This window comes from Oncorhynchus keta, chromosome 25 (genome assembly GCF_023373465.1).
Source record: "Oncorhynchus keta strain PuntledgeMale-10-30-2019 chromosome 25, Oket_V2, whole genome shotgun sequence".
Lineage (NCBI taxonomy): Eukaryota > Metazoa > Chordata > Actinopteri > Salmoniformes > Salmonidae > Oncorhynchus > Oncorhynchus keta.
The window spans coordinates 23817668-23841546 of NC_068445.1; the positions used below are offsets into that span (position 1 = coordinate 23817668).

The window sequence follows — 23879 nt, forward strand, 5'->3', positions numbered from 1 at the left end:
TCAAGAACCAAACGTAGGAGAGAGAGAGAGTGGTGGTGAACCAAACGTAGGAGAGAGAGAGAGTGGTGGTGAACCAAACGTAGGAGAGAGAGAGAGTGGTGGTGAACCAAACGTAGGAGAGAGAGAGTGGTGGTGAACCAAACGTAGGAGAGAGAGAGTGGTGGTGAACCAAACGTAGGAGAGAGAGAGTGGTGGTGAACCAAACGTAGGAGAGAGAGAGTGGTGGTGAACCAAACGTAGGAGAGAGAGAGTGGTGGTGAACCAAACGTAGGAGAGAGAGAGTGGTGGTGAACCAAACGTAGGAGAGAGAGAGTGGTGGTGAACCAAACGTAGGAGAGAGAGAGTGGTGGTGAACCAAACGTAGGAGAGAGAGAGTGGTGGTGAACCAAACGTAGGAGAGAGAGAGTGGTGGTGAACCAAACGTAGGAGAGAGAGAGTGGTGGTGAACCAAACGTAGGAGAGAGAGAGTGGTGGTGAACCAAACGTAGGAGAGAGAGAGTGGTGGTGAACCAAACGTAGGAGAGAGAGAGTGGTGGTGAACCAAACGTAGGAGAGAGAGAGTGGTGGTGAACCAAACGTAGGAGAGAGAGAGAGGTGGTGAACCAAACGTAGGAGAGAGAGAGAGTGGTGAACCAAACGTAGGAGAGAGAGAGAGTGGTGAACCAAACGTAGGAGAGAGAGAGAGTGGTGAACCAAACGTAGGAGAGAGAGAGAGTGGTGAACCAAACGTAGGAGAGAGAGAGAGTGGTGAACCAAACGTAGGAGAGAGAGAGTGGTGAACCAAACGTAGGAGAGAGAGAGAGTGGTGAACCAAACGTAGGAGAGAGAGAGAGTGGTGAACCAAACGTAGGAGAGAGAGAGAGTGGTGAACCAAACGTAGGAGAGAGAGAGAGTGGTGAACCAAACGTAGGAGAGAGAGAGTGGTGAACCAAACGTAGGAGAGAGAGAGTGGTGAACCAAACGTAGGAGAGAGAGAGTGGTGAACCAAACGTAGGAGAGAGAGAGTGGTGAACCAAACGTAGGAGCGAGAGAGTGGTGAACCAAACGTAGGAGCGAGAGAGTGGTGAACCAAACGTAGGAGAGAGAGTGGTGAAACAAACGTAGGAGAGTCGTGAAACAAACTTGAAAAATGACTCAAAGTTGACACCTCCTGTACAAGGCCAAGCTGTGCTCAGAGGGCAGGGGCACTGCGTGATGAGCCCTTCACCCACTCCCTCTCTGGCTCCTCAGTAAAAGTCTCCACTACCAGTACTCTATTATCATCTCTAGAAAAACAAATATTTTAAAAAGCTGCTCTATGGTTGATACAGTCTATGGAACAGTGATAGAATATACCTGGACAGAGTGGTGTACTGTACATTAGCTATTTTCTCTAGGAGCTAAGAGCTGTCGCCATGCTGTGCAGTGGTGAATGGGGGGGCTGGTCAGGCCAGCCTAAGTAGAGGGGTCAGTTAGCCTTGCTCTAGTCCATTGGAGAGGGAGGGGGAGCAAGAGGAGGTGGGGAGTAAGAGGAGATGAGAGCAAAGAGGTCTTTTTGGTTGAGTTGGGTGTGGTGGTGTTGAGGTTTGGAGTGTCCTAGGTGTCTCACAGAGTAGAGAGATTGTGTATTAGGGGTTTCAAGGCAGGGAATCCATATTGAATCCATAAGCAAGCTGCATCTGTAATGTATTTGATCCCCGTGTAGGGTAAGTTTGATTCAGATTGGGATGTGGGGTTACTGGGGCCTTATGCTCTACATGATCTGCAAACCCAAATGGACACCTTAAAGCCTATATAGGACACTACTTCTGACTGGAGCACTATTGGCCCTGGTCAAAAGTAGTGCACAAAACAGGGAATAGTGTGCCATTTGAGATGCATGGACCCATGTTGTAGCTGTAGGGGGGCTGGGTGGGGTAGAGGTGGTCTACATGTTGTAGCCGTAGGGGGGCCGGGTGGGGTAGAGGTGGTCTACATGTAGTAGCTGTAGGGGGGCTGGGTAGGGTAGAGGTGGTCTACATGTTGTAGCCGTAGGGGGTTGGGTGGGGTAGAGGTGGTCTACATGTTGTAGCCGTAGGGGGGCTGGGTGGGGTAGAGGTGGTCTACATGTTGTAGCTGTAGGGGGGCTGGGTAGGGTAGAGGTGGTCTACATGTTGTAGCTGTAGGGGGGCTGGGTGGGGTAGAGGTGGTCTACATGGTGTAGCTGTAGGGGGGCTGGGTGGGGTAGAGGTGGTCTACATGGTGTAGCTGTAGGGGGCTGGGTGGGGTAGAGGTGGTCTACATGTTGTAGCTGTAGGAGGGCTGGGTGGGGTAGAGGTGGTCTACATGTTGTAGCTGTAGGGGGCTGGGTGGGGTAGAGGTGGTCTACATGTTGTAGCTGTAGGGGGGCTGGGTGGGGTAGAGGTGGTCTACATGTTGTAGCTGTAGGGGGGCTGGGTGGGGTAGAGGTGGTCTACATGTTGTAGCTGTAGGGGGGCTGGGTGGGGTAGAGGTGGTCTACATGTTGTAGCTGTAGGGGGCTGGGTGGGGTAGAGGTGGTCTACATGTTGTAGCTGTAGGGGGGCTGGGTGGGGTAGAGGTGGTCTACATGTTGTAGCTGTAGGGGGGCTGGGTGGGGTAGAGGTGGTCTACATGTTGTAGCTGTAGGGGGGCTGGGTGGGGTAGCCTGGAGCAGTGTATCCATAGCCTCCTGGATATCCTGGCTGGGGAGCCACTGGAGCGGAACCTGCTGTCAACATCTGCTGTTGACCTGTATGTGTACACACACACACACACACACACACAGTTATACATACAGGGTTGTCTACATTTCATCAGTAACACAGCCAGTTTTCTAGCGTTACATTCAGATTCCATGACTCATTCCCCACCACAGAGGATTCCTTTAACAGGCTAGAAGGAACCGGAGCAGAAGGACTGGAGCCAGTTTGGGATTTTAAAAGCATCATAGACTGCGCTACCGAACCTACCAAACACTATGGGGGTGGGATCTGGGACTTTTCCCTCAGTCTTCCTTTGGCTTTCTGACTCCTCCAGTTTGTCCACCTGAGAACAGAGGGTAAGACAGGAGTCAGAGAGAGGAGCCAGTCAGCTGCCTAATGGGTGGGCTCACTAGACAAAAATAAAATTAAAATAAACTACAAATCTTAATGTTCTGCAGACAGAAATTAATTTATTGGTGTTAACTTTTGTCATGAAGACAACACTACACACAATATTATACACTACACCTTTCAATATCATAGTTTATAGACCAGTATATAGCTCTACAGTGAGGATGCCTTAGCGAAGATGTCATGCGGAACTGGTGAGAAACTTCACTACAGCTTTCCTTACAGGTGAGGAAGCGTCTTTAAAACTACTCTTTAAAACTACTCTTTATTAGCATTTCATTGCGTCTCGTGTTGAGGAGAAGCTCAGTCCATGCCAAGATACTGACAGTCCACTTTTATCCAATCTTAGAAAACACAAACGCATCTCAGTCCAGGAGCAAAACAGACAAACCAAAATCATAACTTAGCATGCTTCTACTACAGGGCACTCCTTACCTAGCAAAATGCTACATTTCATCAATTCATCTAGAGCTGTTTATCAAAGGTATTTTGCTTGGTTAAGAGCATGCATCTTTATTTTCCTTTTTACTGTAAGCGGTACATTTAACTGCTATCTTATCCAAGGCTAGTTTGTGGTAATTTTGTTAAAGTAAAATGTGCAGCAATCTTCCCAGGCAATAATTCAGAAGTGTGAGAAGCACATGGTCAAATAAAGGCTAAATAAAACATAAATCAAGCAAGGATTCTGATGTATTCAAGAGTCAAACAGAAATGTTTAATTTACGTCATGTAATACTCCTTGTATAAGTCTTAGAAATCACTCCATCTACAGGTAGTTCAAAATGCTGCAGCTCGGCCTTTAACAGGCACCAGGAAATGTAACCATATCGCACCTATTTGAGCTTTTCTATAGTGGCTACCAGTCACTTTTACAATTGATTTTCAAATTGTATTAATCACGTTTAAGGCTATGAGTGGTTTAGCCCAATCCTATATCTCAGATCATTTCTCTCCCTTTCGAGCCAGGACACAGCATGAGATCCTCTGGCAGAGCAACGTTGACCATTCCAAAGTCTAGGTTGAAAATAAAAGAACACTGGGCATTTGCCATTAGGGCCCTTAGACTTTGGAATGGATTTGCAGATTCAGTGCCTCTTTAAATCCCCACTGAGGATCCTTTCGTAAAGATACTTTTATGTATGATTTATTAGCGTTTGTGTTTCATTGTCCTTCCTCCAGTCTTTGTTAGTACTTTTTATTGTATAATTTCATGATGGGAAGGACTTTGTTGCCTCTATTGAAAAGCGCTATACACAAAAGTATTATTAATAATAATAAATTCATGCAATTAAATCATTTTGAAGTTATTCCAAACGGCAAAGGGCATTTGGAATCTCTTATGAGTAATAGCTCCAAGTGACAAAGATGTGCCCGGTCTGTACAGCCAATTAAATAAAACCAACTGAACAATTACAATGGAATAACGACAACATAAACTGGCAGTGTAATGGTAAGAATTTCAGCAGCAGAGGGGAAAGAGACTACAAGGGAGTACAGGCCTCTTATGATTCAAATCATTAAAGTGTAGAAAGCTAGTAGGGAATATGGTGCCATTTGGGACACACAGACAGTGTGTGGGAGAGGTGCATTTGGTTGTCTGTGGCTGTATACCTAGGGAATCTTCTCACCATGTGGTACTGTGCACTACACTGTTGTTAAAGCTATATGAGAATAGTACAACAGATCTGTATCTGCAGCAGGGGTCTGTGACTCCAGTCATCCAGGAAACGCCACTGTGTCTGTGACACTTCATCTGCTGCCCATCTAACCAGGTGAGTACAGAGGAAACCAGCAGACCCTGCAGCTGCTGACTACTAGCCTGCTCCCAGATCTGTTAGTACTATTGCCAACTCCATTGCCGTCATTGTCAGGCCAATATGTGACAAGGAGTTGGCATGATAGAACAAACAGATTGACACTCAGGCTAGCTGACTACTGATGTGGAGGATTTCAGCACAGCACCTTCCAGAGTTGTGGACTGGAGTCATAACGTGGACTCGAGTCACAAATATGTTGACTCAAGACTTGACAGAAAATAAAAATAACTTGACTCAAGACTCGACTTTGACTTGGAACTTATCTGGCCAGATTTCGTAATGTTTTGTGTGTCACTCATTTTGTGGATTATTCTACACAGCCAGGGGCAGTAGCTTCACACTTGGAAAAAAAACCTGCAAAAGATTGTATAGTGAAATGTACACTGATTGGAGCTAGTGAACAGATTGCTGATTTGCTGTGAAAATGTCAAATTGTGGAGAGAGGATTGCCATATTAAAGAAAATAAATATGTATCTTCAAAAATGGTTTGGTGATCAAGAATATTAACTGTTTACTTTTCAAGCTCACCAGCAATGGAGCAACAACTACTAGCATGGGCCTACTGGTCTTTTGGTATGTAACAATTGCTTGAAATTGATCATTTACTGAAGCTTGCATTTGGAATTTGTTTTTCAAATGAATTATTGCTGTGGCGAAGGCGCAACATAGTCGCGGTCTTCACTTGCGGTCTCCAAACTCCCGTAAGTGAAGTGCTTTTTCTCTTGTTGAAAATGTTTGCTTTTAATTTCAAACATTTAAATGCATAGGTCCCATGTGGTCAATCTATATTACATCTAATACCACAATAATTGCTTGCGTTTCATCATTCCATCCCTGTAGTTGCAACACATAGACATTTCTATTTCATGTTTGATAGGCCTTTCATTTAGCCGACCATTTCTTACCCTCCGAGTGGCGTGATGTTTATTGTGCACATGAACGTTCACAAGACTCATGAGGTACAAGTTCCCTTAATTTAATTCAACATATGGTTCCCTTTGTTCAAATTTCCCAGAGTTGCGTGTGTCTGTGTCCTACTTCCGCGTTCAAAACAACCGGAAACTCTGAAATCTCCGACTTCGGTACATTCAAGACAACTGGGAACTTGAAAAAAAGCGAGCTCCGACTCAACGGTCATCCAACTTGGGATGTCGGGACTCTATCTAGAGCTCCGACTTTCCAACGTGATATCACCGACGTCATGATTTGACCTTGTACTTTTCAGAGTTCCCAGTTGTCTTGAAAGCACCATTAGTCTCTGTCATTCTGGTTGTGCGTAACACGAGCGTGCACGCCTCAGTGCCCATAGAAATAGGCCTGTGCTCCACACTTTGGAGTCAGAACGTTGAATAAAAGAACATTGTTCCATGTATGCATGGTGTTGAAATATCAATAATAATCATTACGTCTGATTAAGAGGAATGTACCAACGGATGTGGAAATGGACTTTTACATTGTAGAACCAGTTTATTGGTTTTAATTGCCAATTGGGAAATGGTATGGTCCTAGGGGCCAAGTGCTTTTATAATTTATGTAGACCTACCGGTTAGATCTTTGGTTTCTCAAGGCGAGGCTGTACAGTCTTGCCCTCTACCTGTGTCTGTTCAGATAGGACAGGTTAAGCCCGATAAGCCCGATAGAGGATATTTCTCTTGGGCTATTGCTTGTGTATATTTGGTAAATCTACGTATACCTTTTGTAGGATATGGCACTTTCACCATTGGATCACCAAGGCCTGTAAATAAATGTACACTGAGCACATCAACCTGCCTTGCCTTCTGCTGATGTCATGCCCTCACGACTGATGTCATGCCCTCACGACTGATGTCATGCCCTCACGACTGATGTCATGCCCTCACGACTGATGTCATGCCCTCACGACTGATGTCATGCCCTCACGACTGATGTCATGCCCTCACGACTGATGTCATGCCCTCACGACTGATGTCATGCCCTCACGACTGATGTCATGCCCTCACGACTGATGTCATGCCCTCACGACTGATAGTCAAAATGCCCACACACACTGACACACACACTATTTTACAATTATATATGTTTTTACACAACTTGTGACTAGTCTTGACCCATTCTACCACGTGTTACTGTTCCACCACGTGTTACTGTTCCACCACGTGTTACTGTTCCACCACGTGTGACTGTTCCACCACGTGTGACTGTTCCACCACGTGTGACTGTTCCATCACACCGTACATATACTGTTCCATCACACCGTTCTACCACGTGTGACTGTTCCATCACACCGTTCTACCACGTTACTGTTCCATCACACTTCTACCACGTGACTTCTACCACGTGCTACTGTTCTACCACGTCTACTGTTCTACCCATTCTACCACGTGTTACTGTTCTACCACGTGTTACTGTTCCACACACTGTGTGCTACTGTTCTACCACGTGCCACGTGTGCTACTGTTCCACCACGTGTTACTGTTCCACCACGTGCTACTGTTCCACGTGCACTGTTCTACCACGTGCTACTGTTCTACCACGTGCTACTGTTCTACCACGTTACTGTTCTACCACGTGCTACTGTTCTACCACGTTCTGTTCTACCACGTGCTACTGTTCTACCACGTGTTACTGTTCTACCACGTGTTACTGTTCTACCACTGTTCTACCACGTGTTACTGTTCTACCACGTGTTACTGTTCTACCACGTGTGACTGTTCTACCACGTGTGACTGTTCTACCACGTGTTACTGTTCTACCACGTGTTACTGTTCTACCACGTGTGACTGTTCCATCACACTGTTCCACCACGTGTGACTGTTCTACCACGTGTGACTGTTCTACCACGTGTGACTGTTCTACCACGTGTGACTGTTCTACCACGTGTGACTGTTCTACCACGTGTGACTGTTCTACCACGTGTGACTGTTCTACCACGTGTTACTGTTCTACCACGTGTTACTGTTCCATCACACCGTTCCACCACGTGTTACCGTTCCACCACGTGCTACCGTTCCACCACGTGCTACCGTTCCACCACGTGCTACCGTTCCACCACGTGCTACCGTTCCACCACGTGCTACCGTTCCACCACGTGCTACCGTTCCACCACGTGCTACCGTTCCACCACGTGCTACCGTTCCACCACGTGCTACCGTTCCACCACGTGCTACCGTTCCACCACGTGTTACCGTTCCACCACGTGCTACCGTTCCACCACGTGTTACCGTTCCACCACGTGCTACCGTGTGCTACCGTTCCACCACGTGCGTTCCACCACGTCCGTTCCACCACGTGTACCGTTCCACCGTTCTACCACGTGTTACCGTTCTACCACGTGTTACCCGTTCTACCACGTTCTACCACGTTACCGTTCTACCACGTGTACCGTTCTACCACGTGTTACCGTTCCACCACGTGCTACCGTTCCACCACGTGTTACCGTTCTACCACGTGTTACCGTTCTACCACGTGTTACCGTTCTACCACGTGTTACCGTTCTACCACGTGTTACCGTTCTACCACGTGTTACCGTTCTACCACGTGTTCCACCACGCTGTTCCACCACGTGCTACTGTTCCATCACACTGTTCCACCACGTGCTACTGTTCCATCACACTGTTCCACCACGTGCTACTGTTCCATCACACTGTTCCACCACGTGTTACTGTTCTACCACGTGTTACTGTTCTACCACGTGTTACTGTTCTACCACGTGTTACTGTTCTACCACGTGTTACTGTTCTACCACGTGTTACTGTTCTACCACGTGTTACTGTTCTACCACGTGTTACTGTTCTACCACGTGTTACTGTTCTACCACGTGTTACTGTTCTACCACGTGTTACTGTTCTATGACACTGTTCTACCACGTGTTACTGTTCTATCACACTGTTCTACCATTTGTTACTGTTAACTAGGAGCAAGCAGTCAGGGATTAGCAGTTAGAGACCCGGGGGTGGTCAACCCTGGTCCTAGAGCACAGGAGGTTGGTGGCACCTTAATTGGGGAGGACAGGCCCGTGGTAATGACTGGAGTGGAATGATGTCAAACACATGGTTTCTATGTGCTTGATGCCTAGAGGTTTTTGTTTCAGCCCTGCACTTACACACCTGATTCAGACTTCAATCTAGAAACACAATTTGCTGAATCAGGTGTGTTGGTGCTGGGCTGGAACATAACTTCACAGGGGGTGCAGGGTTCTCTAGGACCAGGGCTGGCCAGCACTCCCTCCAATATCACACTGTTCTACCATGGTAGGTTCCTACATCAGAAACCCAGGGTCTATGTTACAACAGAAAACAGACTGAACAAAAAATAAATAAATAAAGATCCAGAGACAGTCACCTTCTCCGCAACCTCATCAACCTGGAAGAGAACCAAAAGTTATTTGACCTCACATGGCTTGGGGTCAAAGGTTACAGGAAGTGGTGTCATGAGAGATTGCTTTAACTCTAGAGGAATGCTAAGGTTCCCCAATTTAGTGGCTCATGTTTTTAACTTAGTGAAGAAATACAAAATAATCAACTTGTATAATTGTACAGAATCATTCTAGCCTTGAAAAGAAACCGAGTGAAAGCATTCCCTAGCAGCGTTATCACATTTTTCAGTAAACTTTCCACTACTTTCCTCTTCATTTGTATTGCCAAAAGTATTGCTTCATGTCTACCCTGTCTGTTAGCAGGAAGAGATCCATTATTCATCTTATATTTTACAACATTTTCACCCACTGAAAACAAATGTGATGTGTGTCTGAAATGGCACCCTATTCTCTATATAGTGCACTAATTTGACCAGGGCTCATAGGGTTCTGTTCAAAAGCAGTGACAGGGTGCCATTTGGGACACAGACTGTGCTTGCTGTGTTTACAGCAGGACTGACCTTGGTGAGATACTCCCTCATGACCTGGATGAAGTATGGCATGGCAAAGTCCACGATGTTGTGTCTCCAGGCCAGCTCCAGCACCACATCAGGGTGCAGCAGGTCATAGGAGGCAAACAGACAGGCAGCGAAACACTCCTTCCTACCCTCCTCCAGGAACCACTGCAGCAGGGTCTCAGCCAACTCTGCATCCTTAGACTCGGCAGCATACAGCATTGCATCCTGACGAACAAACACAGGAAGAGGGGGCTTTATTGACTGATCGATTAGTGGATTGATTTGCGATCGATTAAAAGATTGATTTGAAACTACAGCAGAGTGTCTAGAGCATCCAGCATCCCATCCTGAGACAGGCTGACAGAGGAAGGTACGGATATTTTTTATTTGAAACTTTATTGAACTAGGCAAGTCAGTTAAGAACAAATTCTTATTTACAATGACGGTCTACCCCGGCCAAACCCTAACACGGACGATGCTGGGACAATTGTGCGACGCCCTATGGGACGCCGAATCATAGCCGGTTGTGAAATCGAACCAGTCTGTAGTGACGCCTCTAGAACTGCGATGCAGTACCTTAGACCACTGCACCACTCGGGAATATTTTGATTCTCATAGATGTTGCACCAGTGGTTACATACTATTGCAAAGCTGAAAAGCTACTGAGGAGAAAACTGAAGACACTTATTTCAACAGGTTGCAGTTGGCCAAATGTATTCACTAGAATTTCCCTCCTACAAAGCGAAACAGTGTCCGCATCAGGCTATAGTCAGAGTAGAGTGAAATGTTAAAGGGTCCAACAACAAAAATGTTCAGTGCAAAAAGAGGAAAACCCTGTGCACAGCAGTGTGTCTGCATCCAGACGCTGGTTTGGCAGGAACAGCTAGTATCTAAAATGTTTACCTTGTATAATTTGTCCTTCTTGCAGAGTTCCACGCTCTGTCTCCAGCGGTTGTTGCCTTTGTAGAGGTATGCTGCTATGCGTCTGAACTCAATCAGCTCATGCTTCTCCAGTCTCTGGGCCAGAACAATGGTGTCAAAGTTACCATACGCATCGATCGATGCCCTCAGACCCTATAGACAACACAGGCAGACAAATCAGGCTCAGAGTCTATGGACAAAAACACACACACACAGTACACACACTCACCTGGTAGTCCTCCTCCTCTGTCAGTAGGTTATTGAGGGCCTCGTTGACTCCCTTGTTGTTGTGACTCTGGACTGACCGCAGGTAAGGCTTTACCAACATCAACTGGTTCATCTGGAGACAGACGTCACATTATTTGGTCTTGTGTTGCTGCTAAATTGAAAGTGTTCTATTGTGCAATTAAATGTATTTTTTATTTACATTCATTCATTCATTCAATTCCTGGTTTAAATGACTGTTTTTTTTATTGATTACCTTGGTGAAGTATGTGACCACCCGGCTGTGGTCTAACCGTGGTGATAGTATGGTTAGAAGGTCGTTTGTCAGCAGAGGTTTGTAATCCAGGTAAAAGGAAAGGGATTTGTAGTACAGCTCCACATTGGCCACCTAGAAAGAGTCATACAACACAATGAAGTTCCTTGTGAAGAGAGGTGAAAGAACTACAAAATGAGAGCGATTGGCTACAGTTGTGGTTAGTATACTTTTAGTCCTTCAGTGAGGTTCTCAACTGTTTTGTGAGAGAGGGCTGCGGAGGTTATTACCTTGGCGATGATGTCCTTGAACTGCACCTCCTTCCATGCATCAGTAGGGTGTGACATCATCGTGAGGACAGCATTGTCATACTCCTCGTATTTATCATACAGAAACACTAGCTCCGCCCACAGGTGGGACTGCTCCGCCGCTCGCAGCACCTGATTAGAAAACCGCAGGAAGTGAGGTAACAGACATGACCGATATGGGAGAGAGAAATATTTACTTCCAATAAATATTTTCAGAGCCACACATACACATGCGTCACACCTTAGGGATGTTGACACGGGACCAGAAGAGTTCCAGATGTTCTCTCATCTTCTGGGGTTTGAATTTGGAGTAGAGGATGGCCAGCTCTGTGAACATGCCCATGTGAGCGCGCTCTAAACCCAATGCTGCCTCCAACAGGGCTATCAGCTCCTCATAATAGCCCCGGTCCTGATGCACACAGAGACAAACGTGAGTTAACCACAAAACATAGATACTGTACAGACACCTGAAATATCTGAAAACAGTAAACACCTGACAGTAAACTATGGAGGGCCTCATCAGGTGAATGATAGTGTATTTACCTGATAGTCACCGATGAGCTCCTCCAGTTCATCAGCGTGGATGACGATGTGAAGACCACAGATCTGAGCCAAACGAAACTCCTCCCCAGCCACACACGCAAAACACACCTGGGGGGAGAAAGAAAAAGAAGTCATGATACACAGCCCAACAAATGGAGCTTCCATCTATCTCTTCCCCATAGAGCAGAATGCGTGTAGAAATGTTAAGGTGCACCTCCTTCCAGGTGCGTGTGCTGTTGGCTTTCCTGGCGCTGTCCACAGCAGCTTGGTACTCTCCTAAGTGGACCAGCGTGGACGCCAGGCGGGCAAAGTTGGACACATTATTATACAGCAGCTTGGCCGCATCATACATGCCCTCCTCAAAACACCTATCTCCCACCTGGATGAGGAGAAGAACAGGAAGAGAGAGAAAGGGAGGAATGAGAGGAGAGGGAGAAAGAAGAGTTGAGACAAAGGGTCTCAGTGACCAACCGTTGCATGTTAATATACAGTGTCTTCGGAAAGTATTCAGAACCCTTGACTTTTTCCACATTGTTACTTGAGAGCCTTATTCTAAAATTCAAAAAAATGTCAAAATAACTCAGCAATATAGTAAACACAATACCCAATAATGACAAAGCAAAAACAGGTTTAGACATTTTTGCAAATTTATCAAAAGTTAAAAACAAATACTTTATTTACATAAGAAATCAGACCCTTCGCTATGAGACTAAATTGAGCTCAGGTGCATCCTGTTTCCATTGATCAATGTTGAGATGTTTCTACAACTTCATTCTTATTTGAGTCCACCTGTGGGAAATTCAATTTATTGGACATGATTTGGAAAGGCACACACCTGTCAATATAAAAAAGGTCACAGTTGACAATGCATGTCAGAGCAAAAACCAAGCCATGTGGTCGAAGGAATTGTCCGTAGATCTCCGAGATAAGATTGTGTCATGGCACAGATCTGGGGAAGGGTACCAAAACATTTCTGCAGCATTTAAGGTCCCCAAGAACACAGTGGCCTCCATCATTCTTAAATGGTCGCCCATGCAAACTGATCAATCGGGGGAGAATAGCCTCGGTCAGGGAGGTGAATGAGAACCCGATGGTCACACTGACAGTGCTCCCAGAGCTGCTCTGTGGAGATGGGAGAACCTTCCAGAAGGACAACCATCTCTGCAGCACTCCACCAGGCCTTTACGGTAGTGGCCAGATGGAAGGCACTCCTAAGTAAAGGGCACATGACAGTCCACTTGGAGTTTTCCAAAATGAACCTGAAGGACTCAGACCATTAGAAACAAGATTCTCTGGTCTGATGAAACCAACAGTGAACTCTTTGGCCTGAATGCCAAGCGTCCAGTCTGGAGGAAACATGGCACCATCCCTACGGTGAAGCATGGTGGTGGCAGCATCATGTGGGGGGAGGAGGTTCAGCTGCAGGGACTGGGAGACAAGTCAGGATCGAGGCAAAGATGAACGAAGCCAAGTACTGCAAGATTATTGATGAAGTCCTGAGCGACCTGGACCAGGTTCTCAGACTGGGGCGAAGGTTCACCTTCCAACAGGACAACGACTCTAAGCACACAGCCTCTGAATGTCCTTAAGTGGCCCAGCTTCAGCCCGGACTTGAACCCGATCAAACGTCACTGGAGAGACCTGAAAATAGCTATGCAGCAACGCTTGAGAGGCGCATACACACACACACACAGTGGGGCAAAAAAGTAATTTTCATCATAGGTACACTTCAAATTTGACAAACAAAATGAGAAAAAAAAATCCAGAAAATCACATTGTACTTTGTAAATCACATTTAATCAAATTATGGCAGAAAATAAGTATTTGGTCAATAACAAAAGTTTCTCAATACTTCGTTATATACCCTTTGTTGGCAATGACAGAGGTCAAGCGTTTTCTGTAAGTCTTCAAGGTTTTCACACACTGTTGCTGGTATTTTGGCCCATTCCTCCATGCAGATCTCCTCTAGAGCAGTGATGTTTTGGGGCTGTTCCTGAGCAACACAGACTTTCAACTCCCTCCAAAGATTTTCTATGGGGTTGAGATCTGGAGACTGGCTAGGCCACTCCAGGACCTTGAAATGCTTCTTATGAAGCCACTCCTTCGTTGCCCGGGCGGTGTGTTGGGGGATCATTGTCATGCTGAAAGACCCAGCCACGTTTCATCTTCCATGCCCTTGCTGATGGAAGGAGGTTCTCACTCAATCTCACAATACATGGCCCCATTCATTCTTTCCATTACACGGATCAGTCGTCCTGGTCCCTTTGCAGAAAAGCAGCCCCAAAGCATGATGTTTCCACCCCCATGCTTCACAGTAGGTATGGTGTTCTTTGGATGCAACTCAGCATTCTTTGTCCTCCAAACACAACGAGTTGAGTTTACCAAAAAGTTATATTTTGGTTTCATCTGACCATATGACATTCTCCCAATCTTCTTCTGGATCATCCAAATGCTCTCTAGCAAACTTCAGACGGGCCTGGACATGTACTGGCTTAAGCAGGGGTACACGTCTGGCACTGCAGGATTTGAGTCCCTGGCGGCGTAGTGTGTTACTGATGGTAGGCTTTGTCACTTTGGTCCCAGCTCTCTGCAGGTCATTCACTAGGTCCCCCCGTGTGGTTCTGGGATTTTTGCTCATCGTTCTTGTGATCATTTTGACCCCACGGGGTGAGATTTTGCATGGAGCCCCAGATCGAGGGAGATTTTTAGTGGTCTTGTATGTCTTCCATTTCCTAATAATTGCTCCCACAGTTGATTTCTTCAAACCAAGCTGCTTACCTATTGCAGATTCAGTCTTCCCAGCCTGGTGCAGGTCTACAATTTTGTTTCTGGTGTCCTTTGACAGCTCTTTGGTCTTGGCCATAGTAGAGTTAGGAGTGTGACTGTTGAAAGGATGTGGACAGGTGTATTTTATACTGATAATGAGTGGAGGACAGAGGAGCCTCTTAAAGAAGAAGTTACAGGTCTGTGAGAGCCAGAAATCTTGCTTGTTTGTAGGTGACCAAATACTTATTTTCCACCATAATTTGCAAATAAATTCATTTAAAAATCCTACAATGTGATTTTTTTTGGATTTTCTCTCATTTTGTCTGCCTTAGTTGAAGTGTACCTACGATGAAAATTACAGGCCGCTCTCATCTTTTTAAGTGGGAGAACTTTTGCACAATTGGTGGCTGACTAAATATTTTTTTGCCCCACTGTATATACACCAAGCTTGTAGCGTCATACCCAAGAAGACTCAATGCTGTAATAGCTGCCAAAGATGCTTCAATAAAGTATTGAGTAAAGGGTCTGAATACTTATACAAATGTGATCAGTTTAAAAAAAAACATTTATTTAATTTGCAAACATTTCTAAAAAACGTTTTTTTTGTTTTGTCATTATGGGGTATTATGTGTAGATTGATGAGGAAAAAAAACATTTGAATCTATTTTAAAATAAGACTATAATGTAACAAAATGTGGAAAAGGTCAAGGGGTCTGAATACTTTCGGAAGGCACTGTATATCAGCATTTTATACGTATTTGACACCTTTACCTGTTGTATATGGGCATTGTTAGGGCCGTTAACAAACTCATCTAGTTCGGCCAGTCTGCCAGTTTTAGCCAGAGCAAAGATGAGTTCTGTCTCTACGTAGGACTCCCGGGCCTTCTTACGAGCCATCTGAAGGAACTTCACCAGATCCTCACAGTTATCTACAATGCACACATCATACATTACATACACGCAAACATTATACACTACTTGACCAAAAGTATGTGGACACTTGCTTGTCGAACATCTCATTCCAAAATCATGGAGTTGGTCCCAACTTTGCTGCTATAACATCCTCCACTCTTCTGTGAAAGCTTTCCACTAGATGTTGGAACATAGCTGCAGGGGCTTGCTTCCATTCAGCCACAAGAACGTTAATGAGGTCGGGCACTGATGTTGAGCGATTAGGCCTAGCTCGCAGTGGGCGTTCCAATTCATCCCAAAGGTCTTCGATGGGGTTGAGGTCAGGGATCTGTGCAGGCCAGTCATGTTCTTCCACACCGATCTCAACAAACCATTTCTGTATGGACCTCGCTTTGTGCACAGAGGCATTGTCATGCTGAAACAGGAAAGGGCCTTCCCCAAACTGTTGCCACAAAGTTTGAAGTACAGAATCATCTATAATTTTATTGTATGCTGTAGCGTTAACATTTCCCTAGCCCAAACCACAAAAAACAGCCCCAGATAACCATTCCTCATCCACCACACTTTACCGTTGGCAATATGAATTCAGGCAGGTAGCGTTCTCCTAGCATCCTTCAAATCCAGATTAGTCCGACTGCCTGATGGTGAAGCGGATGAATCACTTCATAGAACGCGGTTCCACTGCTCCAGATTCCAATGGCGACGCTTGGCATCGCACATGGTGATCTAAGGCTTGTGTGCAGCTGCTCGGTCACAGAAACTCATTTCATGAAGCTCCTGACAAACAGTTCTTGTGCTGACGTTGCTTCCAGAGGCAGTTTGGAACTCGGTGGTGAGTGTAGCTTAGTTATGGTGATGTGTTGTCTTACCGTTCTTGCTGGCCGCGGTGACCACCTCCATGTAGGCTGACGGGTCATCAGCTTTGATGTAGGAGTCGATGGCTTCTTTAACCAGGTCTCTCTGGAGCTGGGCTCTGGCCAGCTGACTCCATACAGCAGCCTCATTACAACGCTCTGCAAACTCATAGGCTCTGTCCAGGTTACTGATATGCTCGATCAGAACCTAGAGACACAGGTGGACGGTATGGTTACGCTGTGTGAATGAGTAAATGGCACAAAGAAAAGTATTATTGGTATTAAATAGAGGGTACCGTGATAAAATATTTGTAAGGAGCACGAAGAAAAGCAAAGCATTATTGGTGCATTGAAATAAAGCAGATACAATGATTAGCTAAATATTTGGATCATCTTCAGACTCGTTTACCTGAATGGCGGAGGTGTTGACGTCAAACTTTTTGAAGATGGCGAAGGCCTCCTCGAAGAGCTCGTTGCTGATGGCGATGTTAGCGATGTCTGGGGCGTCGTAGTTGTCTAGGCGGTTGATGTACTCCATCACACGTGTCCGGTCTGCCTTGATGGCCGTCAAGATCAACAGGTTCTGGAGGTTTCTGGAGGAGAAACAGAAGATAAAGACGCTAGATAAGATATCAACTACAGATATTCGTACAACTTCTGAAATATTTTAGTCTTTTCATCCTCGAAGCTTAACTTTGGTGACAAGTAGTGTGTGTGTGAGAGCGAGAGAAAACGTGTGGTGACTGACCGGTGCTCGCTGAAGACGGAGTTGTCCAGTACAATCTTCTCCAGTAGTTCAATGAGCTCATTGGGCAGGTCAGCTGTCATAAAGGCCTTGACAGTCACCGATACCTCCTCTGGGTCCTGGGTCTCTGACAGAGCTGTCTGTACCACCTGGCCAACACAAGTTACCACAGGGAACCACAGGTCAGAACACAAGGAAGTAAATTCTCTACTTCCGGGGCCGACAGAGATGGCCGCCTCGCTTCGCGTTCCTAGGAAACTATGCAGTTTTGTTTTTTTACGTGTTATTTCTTACATTAGTACCCCAGGTCATCTTAGGTTTCATTACATACAGTCGAGAAGAACTACTGAATATAAGATCAGCGTCAACTCACCATCAGTACGACCAAGAATATGTTTTCCGCGACGCAGACCCTGTGTTCTGCCTTACAAACAGGACAACGGAATGGATCGCATGCAGCGACCCAAGAAAACGACTCCGAAAAAGAGGGAAACGAGGCGGTCTTCTGGTCAGACTCCGAACAAGGGCACATCGCGCACCACTCCCCAGCATTCTTCTTGCCAATGTCCAGTCTCTTGACAACAAGGTTGACGAAATCCGAGCAAGGGTGGCATTCCAGAGGGACATCAGAGACTGCAACGTTCTCTGCTTCACGGAAACATGGCTCACTGGGAAGACGCTATCCGATGCGGTGCAGCCAACGGGTTTCTCCACGCATCGCGCCGACAGAAACAAATATCTTTCTGGTAAGAAGAGTGGCGGGGGCGTATGCCTCATGACTAACAAGACATGGTGTGATGAAGGAAACATACAGGAACTGAAATCCTTCTGTTCACCTGATTTAGAATTCCTCACAATCAAATGTAGACCGCATTATCTTCCAAGAGAATTCTCTTCGATTATAATCACAGCCGTATATATCCCCCCCCCCAAGCAGACACATCGATGGCTCTGAACAAACTTTATTTAACTCTTTGCAAACTGGAAACCATTTATCCGGAGGCTGCATTCATTGTAGCTGGGGATTTTAACAAAGCTAATCTGAAAACAAGACTCCCTAAATTTTATCAGCATATCGATTGCGCAACCAGGGGTGGTAAAACTTTGGATCATTGTTACTCTAACTTCCGCGACGCATATAAGGCCCTGCCCCGCCCCCCTTTCGGAAAAGCTGACCACGACTCCATTTTGCTGATCCCTGCCTACAGGCAGAAACTCAAACAAGAGGCTCCCACGCTGAAGTCTGTCCAACGCTGGTCAGAACAAGCTGACTCCACACTCCAAGACTGCTTCCATCACGTGGACTGGGACATGTTTCGTATTGCGTCAGATAAAAATATTGACGAATACGCTGATTCGGTGTGAGAGTTCATTAGAACGTGCGTCGAAGATGTCGTTCCCATAGCAACGATAAAAACATTCCCTAACCAAAAACCGTGGATTGATGGCAGCATTCGCGTGAAACTGAAAGCACGAACCACTGCTTTTAATCAGGGCAAGGTGTCTGGTAACATGACCGAATACAAACAGTGCAGCTATTCCCTCCGCAAGGCTATTAAACAAGCTAAGCGTCAGTACAGAGACAAAGTGGAATCTCAATTCAATGGCTCAGACACAAGAGGCATGTGGCAGGGTCTACAGTCAATCACGGACTACAAGAAGAAACCCAGCCCAGTCACGGACCAGGATGTCTTGCTCCCAGGCAGACTAAATAACTTTTTTGCCCGCTTTGAGGACAATACAGTGCCACTGACACGGCCTGCAACGAAAACATGCAGTCTCTCCTTCACTGCAGCCGAAGTGAGTAAGACATTTAAACGTGTTAACCCTCGCAAGGCTGCAGGCCCAGACGGCATCCCCAGCCGCGCCCTCAGAGCATGCTGGCCGGTGTGTTTACGGACATATTCAATCAATCCCTATACCAGTCTGCTGTTCCCACATGCTTCAAGAGGGCCACCATTGTTCCTGTTCCCAAGAAAGCTAAGGTAACTGAGCTAAACGACTACCGCCCAGTAGCACTCACTTCCGTCATCATGAAGTGCTTTGAGAGACTAGTCAAGGACCATATCACCTCCACCCTACCTGACACCCTAGACCCACTCCAATTTGCTTACCGCCCAAATAGGTCCACAGACGATGCAATCTCAACCACACTGCACACTGCCCTAACCCATCTGGACAAGAGGAATACCTATGTGAGAATGCTGTTCATCGACTACAGCTCGGCATTCAACACCATAGTACCCTCCATGCTCGTCATCAAGCTCGAGACCCTGGGTCTCGACCCCGCCCTGTGCAACTGGGTACTGGACTTCCTGACGGGCCGCCCCCCAGGTGGTGAGGGTAGGCAACAACATCTCCTCCCCGCTGATCCTCAACACGGGGCCCCACAAGGGTGCGTTCTGAGCCCTCTCCTGTACTCCCTGTTCACCCACGACTGCGTGGCCACGCACGCCTCCAACTCAATCATCAAGTTTGCGGACGACACAACAGTGGTAGGCTTGATTACCAACAACGACGAGACGGCCTACAGGGAGGAGGTGAGGGCCCTCGGAGTGTGGTGTCAGGAAAATAACCTCACACTCAACGTCAACAAAACTAAGGAGATGATTGTGGACTTCAGGAAACAGCAGAGGGAACACGCCCCTATCCACATCGATGGAACAGTAGTGGAGAGGGTAGCAAGTTAAGTTCCTCGGCATACACATCACAGACAAACTGAATTGGTCCACTCACACTGACAGCGTCGTGAAGAAGGCACAGTAGCGCCTCTTCAACCTCAGGAGGCTGAAGAAATTCGGCTTGTCACCAAAAGCACTCAAACTTCTACAGATGCACAATCGAGAGCATCCTGGTGGGCTGTATCACTGCCTGGTACGGCAACTGCTCCGCCCTCAACCGTAAGGCTCTCCAGAGGGTAGTGAGGTCTGCACAACGCATCACCGGGGGCAAACTACCTGCCCTCCAGGACACCTACACCACCCGATGTTACAGGAAGGCCATAAAGATCATCAAGGACATCAACCACCCGAACCACTGCCTGTTCACCCCGCTATCATCCAGAAGGCGAGGTCAGTACAGGTGCATCAAAGCTGGGACCGAGAGACTGAAAAACAGCTTCTATCTCAAGGCCATCAGACTGTTAAACAGCCACCACTAACATTGAGTGGCTGCTGCCAACACACTGTCATTGACACTGACCCAACTCCAGCCACTTTAATAATGGGAATTGATGGGAAATTATGTAAATATATCACTAGCCACTTTAAACAATGCTACCTTATATAATGTTACTTACCCTACATTATTCATCTCATATGCATACGTATATACTGTACTCTACATCATCGACTGCATCCTTATGTAATACTTGTATCACTATCCACTTTAACTATGCCACTGTTTACATACTCATCTCATATGTATATACTGTACTCAATACCATCTACTGTATGCTGCTCTGTACCATCACTCATTCATATATCCTTATGTACATATTCTTTATCCCCTTACACTGTGTATAAGACAGTAGTTTTGGAATTGTTAGTTAGATTACTTGTTGGTTATCACTGCATTGTCGGAACTAGAAGCACAAGCATTTCGCTACACTCGCATTAACATCTGCTAACCATGTGTATGTAACAAATAAAATTTGGTTTGATTTGAAGGAAGCAGGTAAAACACAGTATACCAACACAGGGTTATGAGAGGGTATTCTACTGACCTGGTCTATGAGTTGGCGTCTATAAGGGTTGTTCTCCTCTAGAACATTGGCCCATAGTTCTGGGTCTTTCCGTCTGACCAGGTAGCGAGCCTCACTCTTGAACAGGGAGTTCTCATTGCACACCTACAACAGAGCACAATGAAACCACATCAATCAATGCATCATAGTCATGTGTGTGTGTGTGTGTGTGTGTGTGTGGGAGGGTGTACGAGCGTGCGTGCTCAGACCTTGATAAGGTCCAGGTCACACTGGCCCCTCTCATAGGCGACACAGGCGAGGTGGGGGTCTCTCTTCTCACAATACTTCCCCACTACAGTGCTGTCGTAGAAGGTGTTCTCCTTCAGGAAGTGCTCCGGGTTATTGTTACTGTCTATGTAGATCTTAGCCAAGGCATTGTGAGTAGCCGGCTCCTCACAGCCCTCGTGGATACGAGACTCCAGCCACGGCAACAACAGCTTCAGTCTGGGAGACACACGCAAAATTTACTTCTGAGAGCCCCTTTCGAAAACCTAAGTCACACACAATACTTGGACTTTGAAGTATGGCCTCACAGGGGGGAAAAAGGGCTGAACGACTAAATGTTGAGGACGTACAGGAGCAGACAGTGTTGGAGACCATGTGTGTAAGTGGTGTGTCTGTACCTGTTCCTCTTCTCCACCTCTGCCACCAGCTCATCTGTGGAGAACTGTCCTCTCACCACCAAGATCAGGTTCTTAATGACATCTTCAGCACAGTCTACATCCAACAGACCTCCTATCACCACTGGCAGCCGGCTAGGGTTCACCTACACACACACAAACATCAATGCGAGGCAATGACAGCAGAAAATATTTCTAGGATAGCTAATGCTATTGGTAAAACCAACAATAAGGTATCTTGACATGTTTCATCTTCCTTCCCTGCAGTGCTGTGTTCCTCCTCACTCTGCCTACTGCCAGACTGATGACTCTTACCTTCTGAACATAGATCTCAATGTACTTCTGCAGAGTGTTGCGGTAGAGGTAGAGAACCAGGTCATGGACAAAGTCAAAGCGGTCACACACTATGATCAGAGGCAGCTGGTCTGTCAGTTTAGCCTCCTGAAGAGAGAGAAAGCGAGATTGTAGTCTGCTAGACTAACGACTGTGTTAAACATTCCCCCAACCAACCCTGCTAGGGTCGCCCTGGTACCTTGAGGAAGTTCTTGACCCTGTCCGGGTCGTAACAGTTGCTCTCTCTACAGATGCGTTCCACCTCCTTGATCTGTCCGGTCTTACAGGCCGCCTGGATGTATTTAAAATGAACGTCGGGGTCCTGGCTAAAGTTCACTATGGAACCCAGGAAGTAGAACACACCTAGGGGAGAAAGAACACCGTTTCACATTGGATTCCTAGTTTCCCTGTGAATGCCACCCAGGTAAACCAACACGTAGGGGGTTGTGTCTCTTTTTTGGGCGATAGGACCATAAAGAGAGGAGACCATAAAGAGAGGACAGCATAAAGAGAGGACAGCATAAAGAGAGGACAGCATAAAGAGAGGACAGCATAAAGAGAGGACAGCATAAAGAGAGGACAGCATAAAGAGAGGACAGCAAAGGTAGGAGATGTAAACCCATGGTATACCCCTTTTGTGTTCGCAAATTCATCAGGGACCACCTCACAATCAGACTCAAGTACAATAAAAATAACCTTTTAATTTGGATTCTGCAGTACATGGCTGATAAACCGAGTCTCAGGCACGGGAAAATATCATTCTTAAAGGCCGCCTCTTGGCATCAGAGAGAATTTTGCAGTTTTCAAGCTAATTTCCCACAATTCTACACATTTTGCCATGAGGCAGATAACACTTTACAAGCTTAAATTACAGTGCATTCATGTAAAATAATTATAAAATGGGGAATAGTATTAGAATAGAGTTTAACAATTTATAATTGGTGGAGTGCTGTGGATACCAATATCCCTGTGAGCCTCGCTGGCCCATGATGACCAGAGTTACGAACATACATTGTAGATAATAATATTACATTGTATTGTATTACACACAGGCCATAAGCTGACACGTTTTAAAACATAATAGGCCAGATCCAGACATACCCTCAAAGCTCTTGAAGGACTCGAAGAGATCCACCAGGGCATTTGTTCCCAGCTGTTCGTGGTATTTAGATGCCACCTGGACACACAGCTGAAGGTTCTGTCGGATGTTGGCTGATAACATGGCCCGAAGACACTCTATAGAGTCCTCTACTGACAGGGCGCCAAAGAAGTTCACCAGCCACTGCAGGGAGAGAGGAGAGGGTTACTACAACACACCCCACACAGAGGATACATTTAAACACACCTACAGGTACATACCTCAGGGTTGAGCAGGTGTGTGTGTACGAGAGTCCTTTTGATGTCGAACAGGTCAGTGTAGTGCTCTAGAGCCCTCTGCAGCAGCCCAGCCTTCTCACACAGCTGGGCGATGTGGGCTCGGTCATAGTGACTAAACATCTGGTTTCCCAGGATTGCATCGGCCACCTGGATACACGCACAAGTTATAACACAACGGACCAATAGAACCACAACTGACATAATGAAAGGTGTGTGTGTGTTTACCTGGGGAGCATGGAGGAGGTTCATTTCCAGTAGGCGTGTCTGTAGGTGTCCCTCGGCTGGCTGGTTGTTCTTCAGAGCGTCCAATAGGAATGAGGTGCACTGCTGGATCAGACTGCCCTCCATGAACACATCCACTATCTACACCAATCAGGAGAGAGAGGGGACATCAGCAACCAATCACAGGAGAGAAAGAGGTAATCAAGTGTCATAGGGAGTACACTACTGGATCAGATCTCTCAACCCTAATACAACCTCTAGTGCCATAGACACCGTGTAGATCCCAAAACAATCATT

At 46.3% G+C, this 23879-nt stretch overlaps 1 protein-coding gene and 1 long non-coding RNA gene across 7 annotated transcripts in view; one reads left to right on the forward strand and one right to left on the reverse strand.

Annotated features, from left to right (window-relative positions):
* Positions 1-1824: 1824 nt before the first annotated feature.
* LOC127911699 (uncharacterized) lies at positions 1825-2644 on the forward strand. 6 transcript variants are annotated; one of them, XR_008078931.1, is made up of 3 exons: positions 1825-2251; positions 2296-2470; positions 2514-2644. It is a non-coding gene; the product is annotated as an uncharacterized LOC127911699 (long non-coding RNA). The 6 variants fall into 6 exon arrangements; XR_008078935.1 differs by having other exon boundaries at positions 1825-2208; XR_008078933.1 differs by having other exon boundaries at positions 1825-2208; positions 2339-2470.
* LOC118371605 (clathrin heavy chain 1) overlaps positions 2317-23879 on the reverse strand; it is a 37990-nt gene continuing 16427 nt past the window's right edge. The window contains exons 11-32 of the mRNA XM_035757127.2: positions 23586-23723; positions 23343-23507; positions 23085-23265; positions 22183-22346; positions 21966-22091; positions 21654-21796; positions 21240-21474; positions 21013-21135; positions 17292-17437; positions 16953-17136; positions 16559-16751; positions 15549-15706; positions 12226-12390; positions 12012-12119; positions 11710-11877; positions 11451-11600; positions 11164-11295; positions 10912-11022; positions 10665-10835; positions 9765-9986; positions 2949-3024; positions 2317-2728 (exon numbers count right to left, since the gene is read on the reverse strand). Coding sequence (XP_035613020.1) covers positions 2607-2728; positions 2949-3024; positions 9765-9986; positions 10665-10835; positions 10912-11022; positions 11164-11295; positions 11451-11600; positions 11710-11877; positions 12012-12119; positions 12226-12390; positions 15549-15706; positions 16559-16751; positions 16953-17136; positions 17292-17437; positions 21013-21135; positions 21240-21474; positions 21654-21796; positions 21966-22091; positions 22183-22346; positions 23085-23265; positions 23343-23507; positions 23586-23723 — 3381 coding nt within the window. The 3' untranslated portion in view covers positions 2317-2606. The remainder of the gene's footprint in view (positions 2729-2948; positions 3025-9764; positions 9987-10664; positions 10836-10911; positions 11023-11163; positions 11296-11450; positions 11601-11709; positions 11878-12011; positions 12120-12225; positions 12391-15548; positions 15707-16558; positions 16752-16952; positions 17137-17291; positions 17438-21012; positions 21136-21239; positions 21475-21653; positions 21797-21965; positions 22092-22182; positions 22347-23084; positions 23266-23342; positions 23508-23585; positions 23724-23879) is intronic.